Consider the following 18659-nt stretch of genomic DNA (forward strand, 5'->3'; position numbering starts at 1 on the left):
AAAATACAAAGTGTTCATTTGGTCTGTTGGTCATCAACCATAATTAGCCACAAAATCTTAAGACTGTGTCACCCCTTCTTAAAACGCATCATTGTAGTGGAATAGAAAAGAACCATGAAGTAGACAGCTGTTGGCTCCTTTTTTAAAAAATGAATATATTTAAAATTTGGGCCAAGATGATAACAGCAAAAATATTTCTTGAACTAAAAGGACAAAAGAAAAGGAATGATTTCTCATTGTACCTCTATTCCATTCAATAAAATATTATGTTCTTGATGCCAATTATCACCAAATTTGAAATTTGCCAATCTGCAGTTTGGTGAACTATTTCTGAAGTAAGGAGATAAGAGATGACCATATTTAAAGCATTTTCTTTGTAAAATGGGTAGAACTGAATAAATTCTAAAAATTAACGCTTGTAGTTGTACTTTTCATTTATTCAACATTGACACCAGCTTTGTCAAAGAGCTCAGGAGTAATGCTGAATTATGTTTTTATGTTTTCTCCTTTGGCAATACAGGAAATAAGGAAGAATTTAGAATTTTATTTCATGAAACAGTAAGGCAACACTGCTCAGCTTGAACTTAAAAGATATAGCTTAAACAAACTTTGGGGTAATAGAACTCTATATTTTTAACTTCTTTAACTCCTAACAATTTTCTTATTTGAAATACAGTCTGTAAGTCTGGAATATAATTTTAATTACCAAGATTTTAAAGTAGTTAGCATTATTAACTGTCATCTTGGCAGAATATGGCTTTTAAAGAATCATTAATGTCAAATTCTTAGCTTTCTAATTATGAGCTTCAGTATAAGGCAGGCATATTTGTTTGAATGGCTGTGTCTGCCTTCCTTCCTTCTTTCCTCCCTCCCTCCCTCCCTCCCTTCCTTCCTTCCCTTTTTTTGATGGAGTCTCACTCTGTTGCCCAGGCTGGAGTGCAATGGCATGATCTTGGCTCACTGCAACCTCCACCCCCTGGATTCAAGCAATTCTCCTCTCTCAGGCTCGTAATTATGATTACAGGTGTGTGCCACCAGGCCAAGCTAATTTTTGTATTTCTAGTAGAGATAAAGTTTCAGCATGTTGGACAGGCTGATCTCGAACTCCTGACCTCAGGTGGACCACCTACCTTGGCCTCCCAAAGTGCTGGGATTACAGGTGTGAGCTTGGCGCCTGCCCTATACTTTCATAAGAACTAGAAAGGTGACAGTATATCAACAATACCTGGGTGCAAATATGCACACAACTTAGGAGGAAGATGGGAAATTTGCCTGTGACATACATTTAATTATTTTCAAAAAAAAAAGTGCTACTCTGAAAGCTAACCACTCAAGGCCTAACTCATAATATATCTGGTTATGTTGGATTCAGTGGATTTTAGAATTTAATTCTATTATAAGGTAATTTAAAATCTATCAATTACTTCACATTCTGTTCTGGAACATATTAACTGGTCTAAAGATGAGAAATAATTGAGCACAGAATATCATTTCAGATATAAGAAAGGGAAAGAAGGAGGGAAAGAGAGATTTTTAAAAAAATGATGAAGAAGGGGGCCAGGCACGGTGGCTCACGCTTGTAATCCCAGCACTTTGGGAGGCTGAGGCGGGTGGATCACGAGGTCAAGAGATCGAGACCATCTTTGTCCAAATGGTGAAACCCCGTCTCTACTACAAATACAAAAAATTAGCTGGGCATGGTGGCGCATGCCTGTAATCCCAGCTGCTCAGGAGGCTGAGGCAAGAAAATTGCCTGAACCCAGGAGGCGGAGGTTGCGGTGAGCCGAGATCGAGCCATTGCACTCCAGCCTGGGTAACAAGAGCGAAACTCCATATCAAAAAAATTAAATAAAATAAAAGATGAAGAAGGAAGGACCTGGTAACTATGACAGAAGATTTAATCCACAATCTTTATTGATATATAGTAATCATAATGCTTTGGTCATAGAATATTAGGATTATCGTTTCTTTGCGTTTTTTTTTTTTTTGTTTGTTTGTGATGGAGTTTCACTCTCATTGCCCAGGCTGGAGTGCAATGGTGCGATCTCAGCTCATTACAACCTCCGCCTCCTGGGTTCAAGCAATTCGCCTGTGACAGTCTCCCAAGTAGCTGGCATTAGAGGCATGCACCACCACACCTGGCTATTTGTTTTTTTTTTTGAGACGGAGTTTCGCTCTTCTTACCCAGCTGGAGTGCAATGGCACGATCTCGGCTCACCGCAACCTCCGCCTCCTGGGTTCAGGCAATTCTCCTGCCTCAGCCTCCTGAGTAGCTGGGATTACAGGCATGTGCCACCGTGCCCAACTAATTTTTTGTATTTTTAGTAGAGACGGGGTTTCACCATGTTGACCAGGATGGTCTCGATCTCTTGATCTCGTGATCCCCCCACCTCGGCCTCCCAAAGTGCTGGGATTACAGGCGTGAGCCACCGCGCCCGGCCCAATTTTTTTTTTACATGAAACAAGTTATTCAACAGAAATCTGAGAAAAATAATAGATTTGAAGATGTAAATTTAGACCAGCATTTTTGTCAACCTTTCTCACTATAATGTATCTTAAAAAAAAAAATGTTGGACACTGCACAGAGTCCATCTGGAGAGTCTAAAACTACATGTAACTAAAAAAATGACTGAAACCTTTTGATGTTTATCATAAGTCTTTTTCTCAATTTTCAGGAAGGAACAGCTCATGTAGTAAAGAAACATGTATGTGAAGTTCCACGATTCTTTCAGTTTCATGTCCACTTTTGTTAAATTATTTTAAATACTTTTTGTAATATATTCAATCTTATTTTATAAACACTCTTTTATTGTGTACCTAGCTCTTTAGTTTCATTATTATGCAGTATCTAGATAATATCCAGAAAATCTAAACAATGATTAACTCTGAGTAGTAGGATTTTGAGTAATTTGTGGCTTTTATTTGAACCTCTCTTTGTACAAATGAAAATATTCATAATGTGCCTTCATCATTTCTAGAAAAAAATAGAGCCATTATTCCCCTCCCAAAGTTTGTAATGTTTCCTTAGAAAGTTTCTCTTGAAAATGTTCATACATTGTGAAAAAGAATTTATTCTTCAGTGGAGTGATTAACTACCTACATTTGGTATATTATTTGTATAATAAGGGTTTTTCTTTCACTAAGGGAAAAAAGATCCCCATCTCCCCAGCTAACCCAGTTTTCCCATTGGATCCCATTAGAATCTTCAGAGCCAGGGAGTATGCAAATTTTTTAATACTTACATCATAGTATTTGTACAATATTTTAATAATGTGTGTAAATAAAATGCTGATTTTGATAAAAGGTGATACTAGTCTGCCTGTATCTGTGTAAAATGTCTTCCCAAATGCCATTCCCAAAGGTATGCATTTATTTTTTTCGATTACTGTGGCTAAAACAGATGATTTCCTCTGTGCACTCTGGGATGCTTAGCTCTTTGATGTTTCAGACTAGCTCCTTTTAGAACAGACTGTTTGGAAGTGTTTCCAGGAGCACTGTAGATCAGCATAAAAGTTTCAAAATATTTTGTAAAAAAATGATTGCCTTTAGGTTATGCTCTCTGGGAAGTGTTTCATCTTCCATCAATAACTTACATTCTGGCAATCTGTAACTACAAAATACTGCCACAGAGTAAAGTGGGAGGTGACCTTTAGCCCCAAGCACTCATGTATCAATCTACCACACTATTAAGCATCGTGCCAGGTGAATCTGTTGAGCATAGTGAGATCTGGGGAGAAAAAATGATCTTTAGAGAACAAACAGAATCATGTGGATGCATGGTTCTAATAAAACTTTGTTCCCCTAGTACAACACCGTTTGGATTTAGGTAGTATGGCAGAAGTGTAAAAGTATAGGCTACATGATCAGAATGTCCTGTGTTCAGAATCCAGTTATGTCCTGGGGCAAATTGCTGACCCTACATTCTTAAATCCCTTAGTTACCTCCTTTATAAAATGAGAGTAGTCTCATGGAAGCTTAATTAAAGCAGGTATGTAGCAAGAGCTTAGGACAGCAACTGGCACATAGCTAATATTTGCAGAGAATTTAGAATGATGAATTGATGATGGCGTTGATGACAGTGACAAGCATGGTATAAATTGGTCAAGATCACTGCCTTTCTGCTAAATTTTGCTGTATTTGTAAAGATTAGAATGTCTGTGAAAATATCTCAGATGACGTAGATGAGAGTTCAGTTTCTCTAACCTAGCATTAGTAAGATAGGCAGTGAGTGCTGAGATGGAAGGAGTTACGGATTTGAAGCCAAGAGAATCACCTTTACTACACAATTTGCTACCAAAAAACATTGGGCGCGTCAATTAACTTCTGAGCCTCATAATGTCCAAGAGTAAGCTAAAAAGCTCAAATGAAAAGATATGTGGTAAAATGAAGACTTGTAAATGTGAAGGGGTTATTAAGCCCACACAATCACCATTACATAGATAATTTAAACCTTTAGAAATATCATTGAGGAGGCCAGGCATGGGGGCTCACGCCTGTAATCCCAGCACTTTGGGAGGCTGAGGAGACGAATCATGAGGTCAGGAGTTTGAGACCAGCTTGGCCAACATGGTGAAACCCTGTCTCTACTAAAAATGCAAAAAATTAGCAGGGCATAGTGGTGAGCCTGTAATCCCAGCTACTTGGGAGGCTGAGGCAGGAGAATCACTCAAACTCAGGAGGCAGAGGTTGCAATGACCTGAGATCACACCATTGCACTCCAGCCCGGGAGACAGGGTGAGACTCTGTCTCAAAAAAAAAAAAAAAGAAAAATCATTGAGAAAAAAGCCATCAACAGAGGCAGACGGTGGAGCAGTGGGAAGTGAGGGTCTCTGGAGACAGCCCAGGCTTGCAGCCAGCCTCTGGCATTACTGTCTGTGTGCGCTTACAAAAGCCTCAGGCATCCCCTACAAAATGAGGACCATAATAAAACTTAAACTGCATGGGTTTTGTGGGGATTAAATGCAATAATTCAAATAAACCACTCAGTAGAAAGAGTCCTGTAAATAGTAGGATAGTACTGATCTGTAAGAATATACAGGTGTTTTATTAGGTTGTCATTTAATTCTCATTTTGTTTTCACTGAGAAGAATGTGCTTTGATTTATTAACCAATATTTGGTGGTAGTATAATTTTTTAAAATTGGAAGCAGAATTGGTGTAATGTAGTGTATATAAGGATAACTTTAGCCTCCTTTTCTTTAAGCATTCTTGTCTAACTGAAATTATGTATGTTAATAAGTTTCCTTTTGCATATGCACTACAGTGTTTATGGCACACTATAATTAGTTTCAGTGGAGTCTTCATGAAATTAGTCAATCTGCTGCAATTTCTCCATGGAGTATTTAATAATATGATGAAAACCTAACACTCACATTATTTCCTTTCCAAGCAAAACTTGCCCCTCCTAATCCTTCTAGAGAACATCATCAACAATGTTGCACTGACTTTTTACCACTGCATTCATAGCTGCTCCTAGATCATACCCATTTTTTATTTTTTATTGGTATCCTGGACTTCTGCTGGTCTATGGGTTTGGCTCACTAAGAATTATTACACACTGGGCTAGGCATGGTGACTCAAACCTGTAATCCCAACACTTTTGGAGGTTGAAGCAGAAGGATTACTTGAGGTCAGGAGTCTGATACCAACCTGGGCAACATAGTGAGACAACATCTCTACAGAATAATAATCCAGTGACTTCAATCCTGGTTACATATTAAATTCACCTAAGGAGCTTTTTAAAAATACTGATGCTCAGCTCAATTGAATCAGAATCTCTAGGGGTAGGGCCCAGGCATCCTTTGTGGTTTTTAAAGCTTCCCAGGTGATTCTAATGTGCAGACAAGGTTAAGAACAACTGTTTTTGATAATAAGGGAACTGAAGGGAAGAGGATACACTAAAAATGCTAAACAAACAAAAATCTCAATGTAGATTCTGTTAAGGTTAAAAGTTCTTGAAGTGAGGAGGAAAAAAAAAGGAATAATTTACTTCTTACAATTTATCTTTTGGGCTCATCACTTCTCCCACCCAGTTACTTACTAGTCAGTTTTCAAGATAATGGATTTATTCTATCTGACAAAAGGAAATCAATGGTACTGAAGACTACTAAAGGTCACTGAGTATAAAAGATTCTCAGTGATCTTCAATTAATCTTCACAAGCAGTTCTACATCAGAAATGAAAATTATTGTCTTCAATGGAGAAACTAAAACATTTTGTGTTAATTTCTGATTATAAAAGTCCATGTGTTTTTTAAAACCTCAGGGACATAAACTGAGGCAACCGAGTCAAAATGCATACGATTGTGATGAAATAGATTAAGATATTTAATTCAAAAGATTTTGTGGATATCTTACACAAATATAACAGAAAACCCGCTGTCTTTGGATATCTGCTTTTGTTAAAAACAGCAAAAACTCTATAATCATAGTCTAAAAACCAGTCTCTATGTCCAACTAAATTTGCTATTATATCAAGCCATAGTTGTTTGTCAGTGTGTGTATCAAATAAACTTCATGGGTCTAAACACAGAACAAGCATAAAATGTCACAATATATTTTCACAGCTGCCTTCTATATTGAACATATGCTCTTCCATGTAGTTGTCATCAGTCTTCAAAATATTGTGCCTCAATTGCCATACATTTCTTATTTACTGGCTTTTAAATTTACCAACGCCATCGATTTACTTTTGACAACTGTATTTCCAACACTCACATAATTTGAAGTAGACGATTTATTTTATGTCATTGTCACCCAACCAACAAACAAGAGGCAAGGCAAGCAGGCTTTTAATTCTGAAATTTATGTTTACTTTTTCTAAAAATATATACCGAAACAAAACGCCACAGAAGCATTAAAGATGAAAAGACATCCTGTCCTTCCTCTGATATAAAATTACAAGGGGAAGATGCCAGGTTTTTATAAAATCAGCTGCTGCTTCAGAGTATTCTTGGTCTCCTGAGGGATGCTGCAAAACCCTGCAGGTTAAATTAAACGCGCCTTCTTCAGAACCGTATTTATTAAGTATGAAAAGACACTACCTCCGACAAACATCCAAGTTACTACACCAACCCATTCTTGCAAATGATCTTTCTCCTCATACTCTGTAACTGAGCAAGGTGAATTTTAATGTAACAAAGGAGAGATGGATGTGTGAAGTGTGAGACTGAATAAAAATGGCTGAAAAGCAATCCAAACGAGGCTGGAGGGTAGCCACACCCAGTGCTAATATGGACTATTCCAAAATAAATCTGTTATACCAAGGGCCACCGGCACTGTTTCGTTCCTTCCCTTCATTTGTTTCACAGTTACCTATGACTAATAAATAATAGTTACAGGTTACTCCAATGACAGAAAAATAAACCCAAATATTTCAAAGTGAACCATCCTAATATGTGGCTACGCCATCATATTTTCAGGATTTCGTGAGCTAGTCTGCATCTCCACTCTCCTTTGTGTGACCACAAATAACAACCCTGAAATGGGTGTGTCCCTCTTAAAAAGATGCACTCTAGCCCTCTCAGTTAATGCTTCTGCCAGGAGATTTCAACCTTTGGGCAGAAATAAATGGGATGCATGGAACAATAAGAAAGCACTTTAACTCCGGGGATGAGAAAACATTAAACAACTACTCAATGATTCAAGGATACCAAAAGAACTCCCACAGGAGGCGAATGATGCATTATTTAAAATACCAACATTGCGACAAAACAAAGGGGTGGGGGTGGGGTTTAAAAAAAAAGAAAAAACCCAACGACCAAGCACCATCCATTTTGATTCTTGAAATAACAGGTTTACTAGCCCCAACAGAAAGCTCTGGGTTATAAAGCATGCACAGGTCCCACAGGTGAAATGATGCACAATGGACGAGTCCGGGTCCCGGGCTTCCCGTGCGCCTCAGGCATGCACTACTGAAATAAAGAAAATACCCTGACTTTTCCAGTTGCTCCACACACAGTCCATCTTGGTGGAATCGGCAGTGGCTTGCATCGTGAGGGCTTTGGGGGCTCGCCGTGGCTCTCCTCCGGGGCGCCGAGCGTGCACTCAGGCGTCGGTGCCCGGCTGCAGCGGCTGGGCTCGCGGTGGCCGCGCGGTTGCGGAGATACTGAGACTGCACCAGGCGGCGCGCGGCGAAGGGAGGGAGCGTCGCTGGCGCCGCAGTCTGCGCGGCCCGCAGCGAATCAGCGCGGCGCTGCCCCAGAGCCGCCTGCGCGCACTGGGATGCGGGCGCCGCTCGACGCGATAGCGTTGGCTGGGCTGCCCAAGGGTGCTACCCTGGAGGCGGGTAAAGTGCTTCTGGCCTGGAAGACACTGACGCCGACAGGGGGCGGAAGGTTTGGGAGAAGGAGGGGAAAAAGGGCGGAGGGTAGGGGTGAGAGGAGGGGGACTTGGGCTGTTCCTGGGAACCTTGACTCCCAGAATATGCTAGGAGCATATTCTAGAAATTTCTTAGAAACCTGATGGACAAGACCGAGTCAATGACATCAAAAACGTCAGGCTTGCAGCATAATGTCCTCTAATTGTCGCCACTGTTTACCATTCATTTCTCCCTTCCCTAACTTAAAAATCTGGCCTCGATGAATTTTAATTGCCTAGAATCTTCTGAAGAATTGCCAGATTCTCTTCTTCTTTTGGAATATTCCACAGATATCCAAAACCTCTGTTGGCAAGCAACAGTCACTGGAGAGAAATCCTACTGCCCTGTCCCAGAGGGCTTGTGTATTTCTTCGGTTACCCCTCTCTGTTTGTGGGTTGAAGGAATCCATGTCAGAATGCGGTGCTTGTAGACCCCAGACCAAAGCCCTTGGACTGTGTGGCACGTGGAGTCATTGGTCAAAACAGTGACAATACAAGAGTGTCAGTTGTGGGGACGTTCAAACAGAACTCGGAAGCAAAGGACATTCTGTCTCAACAGTGTCATCTTTGAGATTGAGCACTGGCGGGCAATGAAGATGGGTGGTGTGTGTAATTTGGGAGATAAAGCTTTTGGTTTCAAGAACAGGTAGTCAAGGATGTCAGAGTCCCCAGTTAAAATGCAAATGTCTAAGGAAGGAACAGAACAATGGGTGGTGACCTACTATTTAAATCTTACCATAAACTACTTTATCAGAACATATATCAAAACCCTGAGAGAATAGACAGGGGATAAATGTATTTTGATGAAGAAAAGATAGAAATAGGAAAGAGAAAGGACTGGAATGTGGGCATTGTCCGGAAAAGAAGGTACTGTTGGAAGGAGTCCCTGGAGGAGACAAGACACTGCATGAAGACAGAGGGTACCTTGAGGGCCACAGGAGCACACAGAAGGAAGAGTTCCAAGGGAGCAGGAACAAACTTCCCACTTCATCTTGTGGCAAAGCCTTACCATTACAGGATCCCTCTCAGAGAAGTGAAGCCTTCCTGATTCCTCTACAGTTCCCAGGTGTGTTCTTTCACAGATCCAAACCTACATTTGCATATCCCACACCAGCAAGGGCCTAAAGACAGTAATCTCAAGGTTATGCTTGTACACAGGATTTATCTTTCATTTTAATGAAGCATATACACTTTAAAATATGATCTTTGAAATCATGTATATTCTTTTCAGAATACAAGCTTGTGGAGAAACCAGCTGGGCCTCTTTGCATATCTTTGTAACATTTCTGAAATCATTCTTGATGAAGCTTAATGGGGTGTCAGATCTCCCACAGGGTTGATGGGAAGGAACAACAATGACTGTATTATTACAAAGCACTTTTCACAATGACCTACTCTAAGGATATTCGTGATTTTTTTTTTTCTATTTGTATTTCCTACCTTTCCTCCCTCCTCCCAATTTTTTTTCATTGCCAAGATCATTTTTGGGAATTCTGTCAAATACTGAAAAGACTGGTATATGATGATAGGCTGATCAACACCGAATTCTCACTGCATGATATGGGGACAAGACCAAGATGAAAGGAGAGGCCGGGACAAGAGTTGCCTCGTGGGCTTTTGCTGCCCTGGCTGCATTTCAGTTGGAGGGAGATCTTTAGAGCTGTGGCCACTAGGAGGCACTGCCAGTCCAATGATAGCCCCAGTTACCAGCCCAACGTTCAGAAGGTGCAAGCAGGTACCTTTAGCGGTGAGTATTGTGTCCACCACATTACAGCAAACAATATGTACTGCTAATCTGACAGTCTGTATATAGTGTGTATGGCGAATCTGAGTAGCAAGCCAAGGGCAGCACAGCCCTAATAAGGAACAGACAGAAGCAAGCTCTCTTTCAAGTGGATGACACATTAGGTCAGACTTCCTAGGCCAGGTGTTTTCATTGACCATAAAGCTGACCTTGGGGCCAGGTGCAGTGGTTCACTCCTGTAATCCTAGCACTTTGGAAGGCTCAGGGGAGTGGACTGCTTGAGCCCAGGAGTTCAAGACCAGCCTGGGCAACATGGTGAAATCCCATCTCTACAAAAAATAAAAATAAAATAAAATTAGCTCAGCATGGTGTCATGTGCCTGTAGTCCTAGCTACTCTGGAGGCTGAAGTGGGAGGATCACCTGAACCTGGGGAGGCTGAGGCAGCAGTGAACTGTGATCACACCACTGCACTCCAGCCTGGGTGACATAGTGAGAACCTGTCTAAAAGCTGATCTTGGAATGTCAGCTTAGCTGAAAGACCACGTTATTTTCATTCATGCTAAATGTGGAGAGATACTGGATGGCACACAAAAAACCACTACAGCAGTTTGATAGTTGAAGGCTGAAGAAGTAAGACGGCTGTTTCACAGATAGATTCACTCTAGTGAAGTAAGAATTGGTGGGCTTTAGATTAATGTATAGGTGGTAAGAGAAACATGAATGAACTTATTCAAGGAAAACTAGAAAATCACCTGTATTGTACAAGTTAGCTACATGGCCTTAGCAAGTAATTTATCATCTTTGGACTTCTTATAAGACAAATAAATAGAAGCTTTAGGTGTTTGTCATTAAGAAATAATAAAAATGTATTTCCCATTAACATTGTAAATGGGTGTTTTCTTTGCACAACTGCTCACACAGTATTAATTGAAAGCTCTTGCCAAGATTAAACCGATCAAATGGGTAGAAAAGATATGTAAATTTTCCTTAAGTGGTGAAAGAAAACCGAAAGCAAAAATAAAGCTTGCTAAAAGCAGGCAGGAACTGCCACTATCTTTGAACCAGTAGAGAACAGACGGGCTTTATCTGCAGCCAGCTTAGAACGTGGTTAAGGTGCTTGCCAGGAGAGGAAGTGATTTCTTTACTTTTCAGGATGAAATCATGCATTAGCCAGTCTGTTCTCAGGAAAAGCAAAATAGCCAAGTTTTATAATCTTACCCCTGATCAAGATGAATATTGAAGGCTAGCATTCCCAGAGTGGCTTTGTGTCCTCTAGCACCAGAATTTTACTGATGAGAATCAGTGGCATTTGCATTGATACATTTATTTAACAAATATTTATTGAGTACCTGGGGTATGCTGGACACTGTTCTAGGCATAAAGCAAAGTTCCTACTTTATATGCTGGTGTGTATGTGTGGGAAAATAATAACGAAAAAGGCAAATATATAATATTCATTTGTGGACAAGTATATGGGAAAAATAAAGCACATAGCAAAGGGTAGAGTAGAAGTGAGGTAGAAATTTGCTATTTTATAAGGTGGGTCAGCAAAGGCCCGGAGCAGACATCTAAAGAAGCAGGAGAACACTAAAATATATGGGAGAAGAACGTTCACTGATGCACTGCATTTTCATGACAGAATGTAATAACTGGTACACTATATAAGCATCTTCGTTTTTTTTCTTGTTCTGAGAAATATAGCAATTGGAATAAAGGCACAGAACCAAAAATATACTTCATTATGATCAAAGAACACTGAGAACTCTACTTTATGCCATATGGAATAAGGAAAATTTAAAAGGCAACCAGTTTGGTACATAACCCATTGTAGCAGAATAATGCATGAATATGGAGATTCAAACAATGGATTAGCACATATTCTTTGCCAGGTGCTTTTTCATGTGGTATACATTTAGTTGTTACAAGATCCCTATGAGTTAGATAATGTTTACCCTCATTTCTTGATTCATTTATTCATTTGAGCTACAAATATTTACAGAGCCCATACTAAGGACCTGTCTCTGTTAATACAAAGGGAGCTTTACACTAGGAACTGGGGTCTAGAAGGGGAAAATTTTATACATTAATAGATACATGCAATCAACTAATAGACCTATGAGCAGGTAAGAGTGGCTAGAAAAGAGTGGTTAGGGAGAAGAAGTTTCAGGAAAGGCTTTAGATGGTAGGTAAAGTTGAGCCGAGTTATGAACAAGAAACCAGTTTGAGTCATGGGGATTTCCTGACAGATAGAAATGGAATTAATGGGAAGCTTAATTACAGAAATGTACAGGGGCCAGATCATGCCAGGCCTGAGTAGTAGTACTGGCAGTAAATGAGGGGGACACTGAAGGGTTTTGAGAAGTGGACTAACATAGGAACTTGAATAATTTATCCAATATTTGCAATTTTCCAGAATTGATAAGTTCTAGGTTATGACAGCCAATCAGCCCTTAGCAAGACAACTGACAAATCAATACCCTGACTCTCTTTATAGTGAAAATGTAAAACATTAAAGACAAGGAGAAAATCCTAAAAGCAAGCATAAATAAAAGGCAGATTACCTTAGAGAAACTGTTAGACCAACAGCAGTCTTTAATAGAACCAGAATATAATAGTTTGGGAAAATAACATCTTCAACGTAGCAAGGAAATGTAATCATCAAATTCTATACCCAGCAAGACTAACAGACCTTTCAAAATATGTAATAAATGAGAGAATTTACTCATTGTAGAGCCTGAAAAAAAATCTACCAAAGGTGACACTTTAGGCAGAAGAAAACTGAACCTTAGAAATGAGTTGTATGAAAAAAATGCTGGACATAAAATTTGTTAATGGTTAGTTTGAGGAATTGTAAAAGAAAAGTAAAACTAAAATAGGAGACAAAAACAGAACATAAGGTGGAAGGGAGTGAGAAGAATAAGAGCATTCTACAGTCCTTGCATTGTTTAGGAGGAAAATAGAAATACTAGCTGTAGACTTTGGCAACTCAGATTTGTGTATTAAGTATTTGTCACCTAGAAAAAAGAAAATAATGAGAACATACAACTTCTAAATAAATCAATTGCATAAACTAGAGAATAAATTCATTCAAGCAGTAGAAGTTAGGACAGGGAAAAATAAGAAGAAAAAAAAAAGAACTGGTAAATAGAAAGCACTAAAATGAAGTGCCATAAGTCCTCACTTAACATCATTGATAGGTTCTTGGAAACTGCAACTTTGAGCAAAAAGACGTAACATAACCAATATTTCTTTTTCTCATCAAACATGAACCTACTTTGCATGAAATGACATCATTCAAGAATTTGTTATATGTCTTTTCATTTAAAATTATAGTCTCCAAGAACTTATGACACTGAGGACTTATATTATTGGAAATACATCTAAATATATCTATCTAACTTGTGCCAGCTGAAAAGATGGAAACTAACAGATTGGAGGAAAAAAATCTAGCCAGAGGATGCCTACAAAAGAAAATCTGAATACATAGTTGAAATAGGAAAGTTTAAAGTAGAAATGGAAAATGCTATACCAAGTGATGTGGTTTGAATGTCTGTCCCCTCAAAATCTCATGTTGAAATATGATTCCCAGTGTTGGAGGAGGGGCCTGGTGGAAGGTGATTGGATCATGGAGGTGGATCCCTCATGAATTGCTTAGCACCATCCTTTGGTTATAAGTGAGTTTTCACTCAGTTCATATGAGGTGTGGTTGTTTAAAAGTCTGGGACCACCCCTCTTGCCCTCTGCTCCCTTGCTCCACTCTTGCCATGTGATGTGCTGCTCCCACTTCACCTTCTGCCATTGTAAGCTTCCTGATTGTAAGCTTCCTGAGGCTCTCACTAGACACTGAGCAGGTGTTGGTGTCATTTTTGTACAGCCTGCAGAACCGTGAGCCAATTAAATATTTTTTCTTTATAAATTACTCAGTCTCAGGTATTCCTTTATAGAAAAAAAAAGAACAGTCTAACACACTAGATTAATACAGTTTTATATAGTGACTTTGCTAAATTACTTATTAATTCTGTTTGATGATTCTTAAAAATTTTGTATGCACATACAGGCATACCTTAGAGATAATATGGTTTCTGTTTGAGACAAATGCAATGAAGTGAATATTGCAATAAAGTGAGTCAGATGATTTTTTGGGTTTCCAAGTGCACATAAAAGTTATGTTTATACTATACTGTAGTCTGTTAATTGTGCAATAGCATTATGATTACAAAAATTTATATGCTTTAATTTAAAAATATTTTATTGATTCAACTGATAATGATCTTCTGAGCCTTCAGTAATTCATAATAATCTTTTTGCTGGTGGAGGGGCTTGCCTCGATGTTGATGGCTGCTAACTGATCAGAGTCGTGGTTATTGAAGGTTGGAATGATTGTGGCAGTTTTTGAAAGTAAGATAACAGTGAAGTTTGCCATACTGATTGGCTCTTTCTTTCATTAAAGATCATTCTGTAGCACACAATGTTGTTTGAGAGAACTTCACCACAGTAGAAGTTCTTTCAAAATTGGAGTCAATCCTCTCGAACTCTGCCACTGCTCTATCAACTAAGTTTATGTAATATTCTAAATCTTTTGTTGTCATTTCAATAGTGTTCACAACATTTACACCAGGAGTCAATTTCATCTCAAGAAAACACTTTCTTTGGTCATCCGTAAGAAGCAACTCTTCATCCATTCAAGTTTAATCCTGACATTGCATCAATACAGTCGTATCTTAGGGCTCTACTTCTAATTCTGTTTCTTTTGTTATTTTCACCACATCTGCAGTTACTTCCTCCACTGAAGTCTTGGACTCCTCAAAATCATTCATAAAGATTGGAATAAACATTTTCCAAACTCTTGTTATGAAAGATGACCTCCTTTCATGAATCATGAATGTTCTTAATGACATCTAAAATGGGAATCCTTTCCAGAAGCATTCAATATGGCAGCTATAGCCTTACAAAATGTATTGTGATTATTTTTTCCCCTAAGACAAGTTTTGCTCTTGTTGCCCAGGCTGGAGTGCAGTGGCACAATGGCACAATCTTGGCTCACTGTAACCTCTACCTCCCGGGTTCAAGCAATTACCCTGCCACAGCCTCCTGAGTAGTTGGGATTATAAGAACCTGCCACCACACCCAGGCAGTTTTGGTATTTTTAGTAGAGACCAGGTTTCACCATGTTGGCCAGGCTGGATTCAAACTCCTGACTTCAGGTGATCCACCCACCTCAGCCTTTGAAAGCACTGGGATTATAGGCATGAGCCACTGTGCCCAGCGCAAAATATAATTTTAAATATAAGACTTGAAGGTCAAAATTACTGTTTGATCCATGGGCTACAGAGTGGATGTCGTGTTAGCAGGCAAGAAAACATTCATTTTCTTGCACATTTCTTTTAGAGCTCTTAGGGTGACCAGGTGCATGGTCAATGAGCAGTAATATTTTGAAAGGAATATATATTTTCCTGAACAGTAGCTCTTAACACTTGGCTTAAAAGATTCAGTAAACTATGCTGTAAACAAATGTGCTGTTATCCAGGCTTTGTTATTAAATTTATAGAGCATAAGCAGAGTAGATTTAGCATAATTCTTAAGGGCCCTAGGATTTTCTGAATAATAAAGGAGCACTGTCTTCCACTAAAAGTCACCAGCTGCAGTGTAGTCACCTTCATCAATGATCTTTTGAAGAACTTGCTGCAGCTTCTCCATTAACACTTGTTGCTTCACCTGGCATTTCTTATGTCATGGAGATAGCTTCTTTCCTTAAAATCTCATGAGCCAACCTCTGCTAGCTTCCAACTTTTCTCCTGCAGCTTCCTCACCTCTCCTAGCCTTTGTAAAATTAAAGAGTGAGGGCTTTGGTCTGGATTAGGCTTTGGCTTAAGGGAATGTTAGAGTAGGTTTGGTCTTCTAAACAGACCACTAAAACTTTCTCCATATCAGGAATGAGGCTGTTTTGCTTTCTTTTTTTTTTTTTTTGAGACGGAGTTTCACTCTTGTAACCCAGGCTGGAGTACAATGGCGTGATCTTGGCTCACCGCAACCCCCGCCTCCTGGGTTCAGGCAATTCTCCTGCCTCAGCCTCCTGAGTAGCTGGGATTACAGGCACGCGCCACCACGCCCAGCTAATTTTTTTGTATTTTAGTAGAGACGGGGTTTCACCATGTTGACCAGATGGTCTCAATCTCTTGACCTCGTGATCCCCCCACCTCGGCCTCCCAAAGTGCTAGGATTACAGGTGTGAGCCACCACACCCGGCCCTGTTTTGCTTTCTTATCAATCATGTGTTCACTGAAATAGCACTTTTAATTTCCTTCAGGAATCCTTCTTTTGCATTTACAACTTGGATCACTGTTTGGCCTTGCTTTTGGCCAGTCTTGGCGTTCAACATGCTTTGTTTACTAAGATTAATCATTGCTAGCTTTTGATTTAAAGTGAGGGATGTATGACTCTTCCTTTCACTTGAACACTTCGAAGCCAGTTTAGGGTTATTAATTGGCCTAACTGAAATATTGTTGTGTCTCAGGGAAGAGGGAGTCCTGGGCAGAGGGAGAGAGACTGGAGAATGGCCAATCGGCTGAGCAGTCAGAACACACATAACATTTAATGATTAAGTTAGGTGCAATGGGTGGCACCCCAAAATAATGACAACAGTAACATCAAGATCACTGATCACAGACCATCATATAACAGTTGTCACAACTAGAAAAATGTTTAAAATAATGTAAGAATCACCAAAATGTTACAGAGACATGAAGTAAGCAGATGCTATTGAAAAGACGGTGCTAATAGACTTGCTCAATGCAGGGTTGCCAAAAACCTTCAATTTGTTAAAAAAAAAAAAAAGCAATATCTATGAAGTACAATAAAATGAGGTATGCTTGCAATCATATTTTCTGTAAATAAAAATGGGTTTATTTATTCCCTTCCAATCTCTGTACTTCTGTCTCTTTATCTTGTCTTACTGCACAGGCTATGACCTCCAGTATAATGATGAGTAGAAGTGGTGACAGATTATTCTTTGTCTTACTCCTGAAGTAAGGGAAAACTGTGCTCAAAATGTTTACTACCAAGAATGATGTTGGCTGTGAGATTTTAGCTTTCCTTTATCAGATTAATAAAGTATCCTTTGTTTATCAGTTTTCTGAGAATTTTTGTTATGAAAAGATACTGAATTCTATCAAATACTTTTTCTAAAACGATTGAGATGACCATATGGATTTTTTCTTTATTTTCTTAATATAAAGATCAAATTTTGAATGTTAATCCTTGCAGTCCTAGAATAAACCCCATATGGCTATGTGAACCTTTTAATAGATTCAACATACTAATATTTTGTGTAGAATTTTTGTACCCACATTGAAGAAATATTATCCTCCAATTTTCTTTTCTTGTAATATGCTTGTACGTCTTGTGATACCTTAGATTTTTGCATTAGGTTTATACTGGTCTCACAGAGCAAGTTAGAAAAGGTTACTCCCAGCCGGGCGCCGTGGCTCAGCACTTTGGGAGGCCGAGGCGGGGGGATCACGAGGTCAAGAGATTGAGACCATCCTGGTCCAAATGGTGAAACCCCGTCTCTACTAAAGATACAAAAACTTAGCTGGGCATGGTGGCGCGTGCCTGTAATCCCAGCTACTCAGGAGGCTGAGGCAGGAGAATTGCCTGAACCCAGGGGGCGGAGGTTGCGGTGAGCCGAGATCGCGCCATTGCACTCCAGCCAGGGTAACAAGAGCGAAACTCCGTCTCAAAAAAAAAAAGAAAAAAGAGAAAATGTTACTCCCTCCTGTATTTTTTGAAACAGTTTATGCAAGATGGTATTATTTCATATTGGAATATTTAGAAGAATTCACCACTGAGCCCATCTGGGCTGGGGCTTTTCTTTGTAAAACAGTTAGTAATTATAGATTTCTTTAATAGGTATTAGGATTAGATTTTTTTTTTTTTTTTTGGAAAAGGAGTTTCGCTCTTGTTACCCAGGCTGGAGTGCAATGGCGCGATCTCGGCTCACCGCAACCTCCGCCTCCTGTGTTCAGGCAATTCTCCTGCCTGAGCCTCCTGAGTAGCTGGGATTACAGGCACGTGCCACCATGCCCAGCTAATTTTTTGTATTTTTAGTAGAGACGGGGTTTCACCATGTTGACCAGGATGGTCTCAATTTCTTGACCTCGTGATCCACCCGCCTTGGCCTCCCAAAGTGCTGAGATTACAAGCGTGAGCCACCACGCCCGGCAGGATTAGATTATTCTAATTCTAATTTTTAATTTCTGTTTACATTGATTTTGGTTAGTTTTTATTTGCAAATGAATTTGGCCATTTTAAATATGTTGCCAGTTTATTGGCATAAATTTTTTATAACATCATTTGATGTTTTTTAACAAAATGAAGGAGACATAGCCATGTCCCTTCTTTCATTTCTGATACTGTTAAATTTTATCTCTTTATTTCTTGATCATTTTGAAGATTTTTCAATATTATAAATTCACTTTAAAGAATACAATTTTTACTTTTTATCTATTGTATATCTACTTTCTTTTTTTTTCTTTTTTTTTTTTTGAGACGGAGTTTTG

At 39.2% G+C, this 18659-nt stretch overlaps 1 protein-coding gene across 15 annotated transcripts in view; it reads right to left on the reverse strand.

The window, feature by feature from the left end:
* RTN1 (reticulon 1) overlaps positions 1–18659 on the reverse strand; it is a 495935-nt gene that overhangs the window by 27607 nt on the left and 449669 nt on the right. The window contains exon 1 of one of the 15 annotated variants that reach the window (XM_035262049.3): positions 7930–8115. The exons of the other annotated variants lie outside the window; for them this stretch is intronic. Coding sequence (XP_035117940.1) covers positions 7930–7990 — 61 coding nt within the window. The 5' untranslated portion in view covers positions 7991–8115. Of the gene's footprint in view, positions 1–7929; positions 8116–18659 lie in introns of those variants that run through there. 15 annotated transcript variants of the gene reach the window in all.

The sequence above is a fragment of the Callithrix jacchus genome, chromosome 8 (assembly GCF_049354715.1).
Source record: "Callithrix jacchus isolate 240 chromosome 8, calJac240_pri, whole genome shotgun sequence".
NCBI classification, from domain to species: Eukaryota; Metazoa; Chordata; class Mammalia; order Primates; family Cebidae; genus Callithrix; species Callithrix jacchus.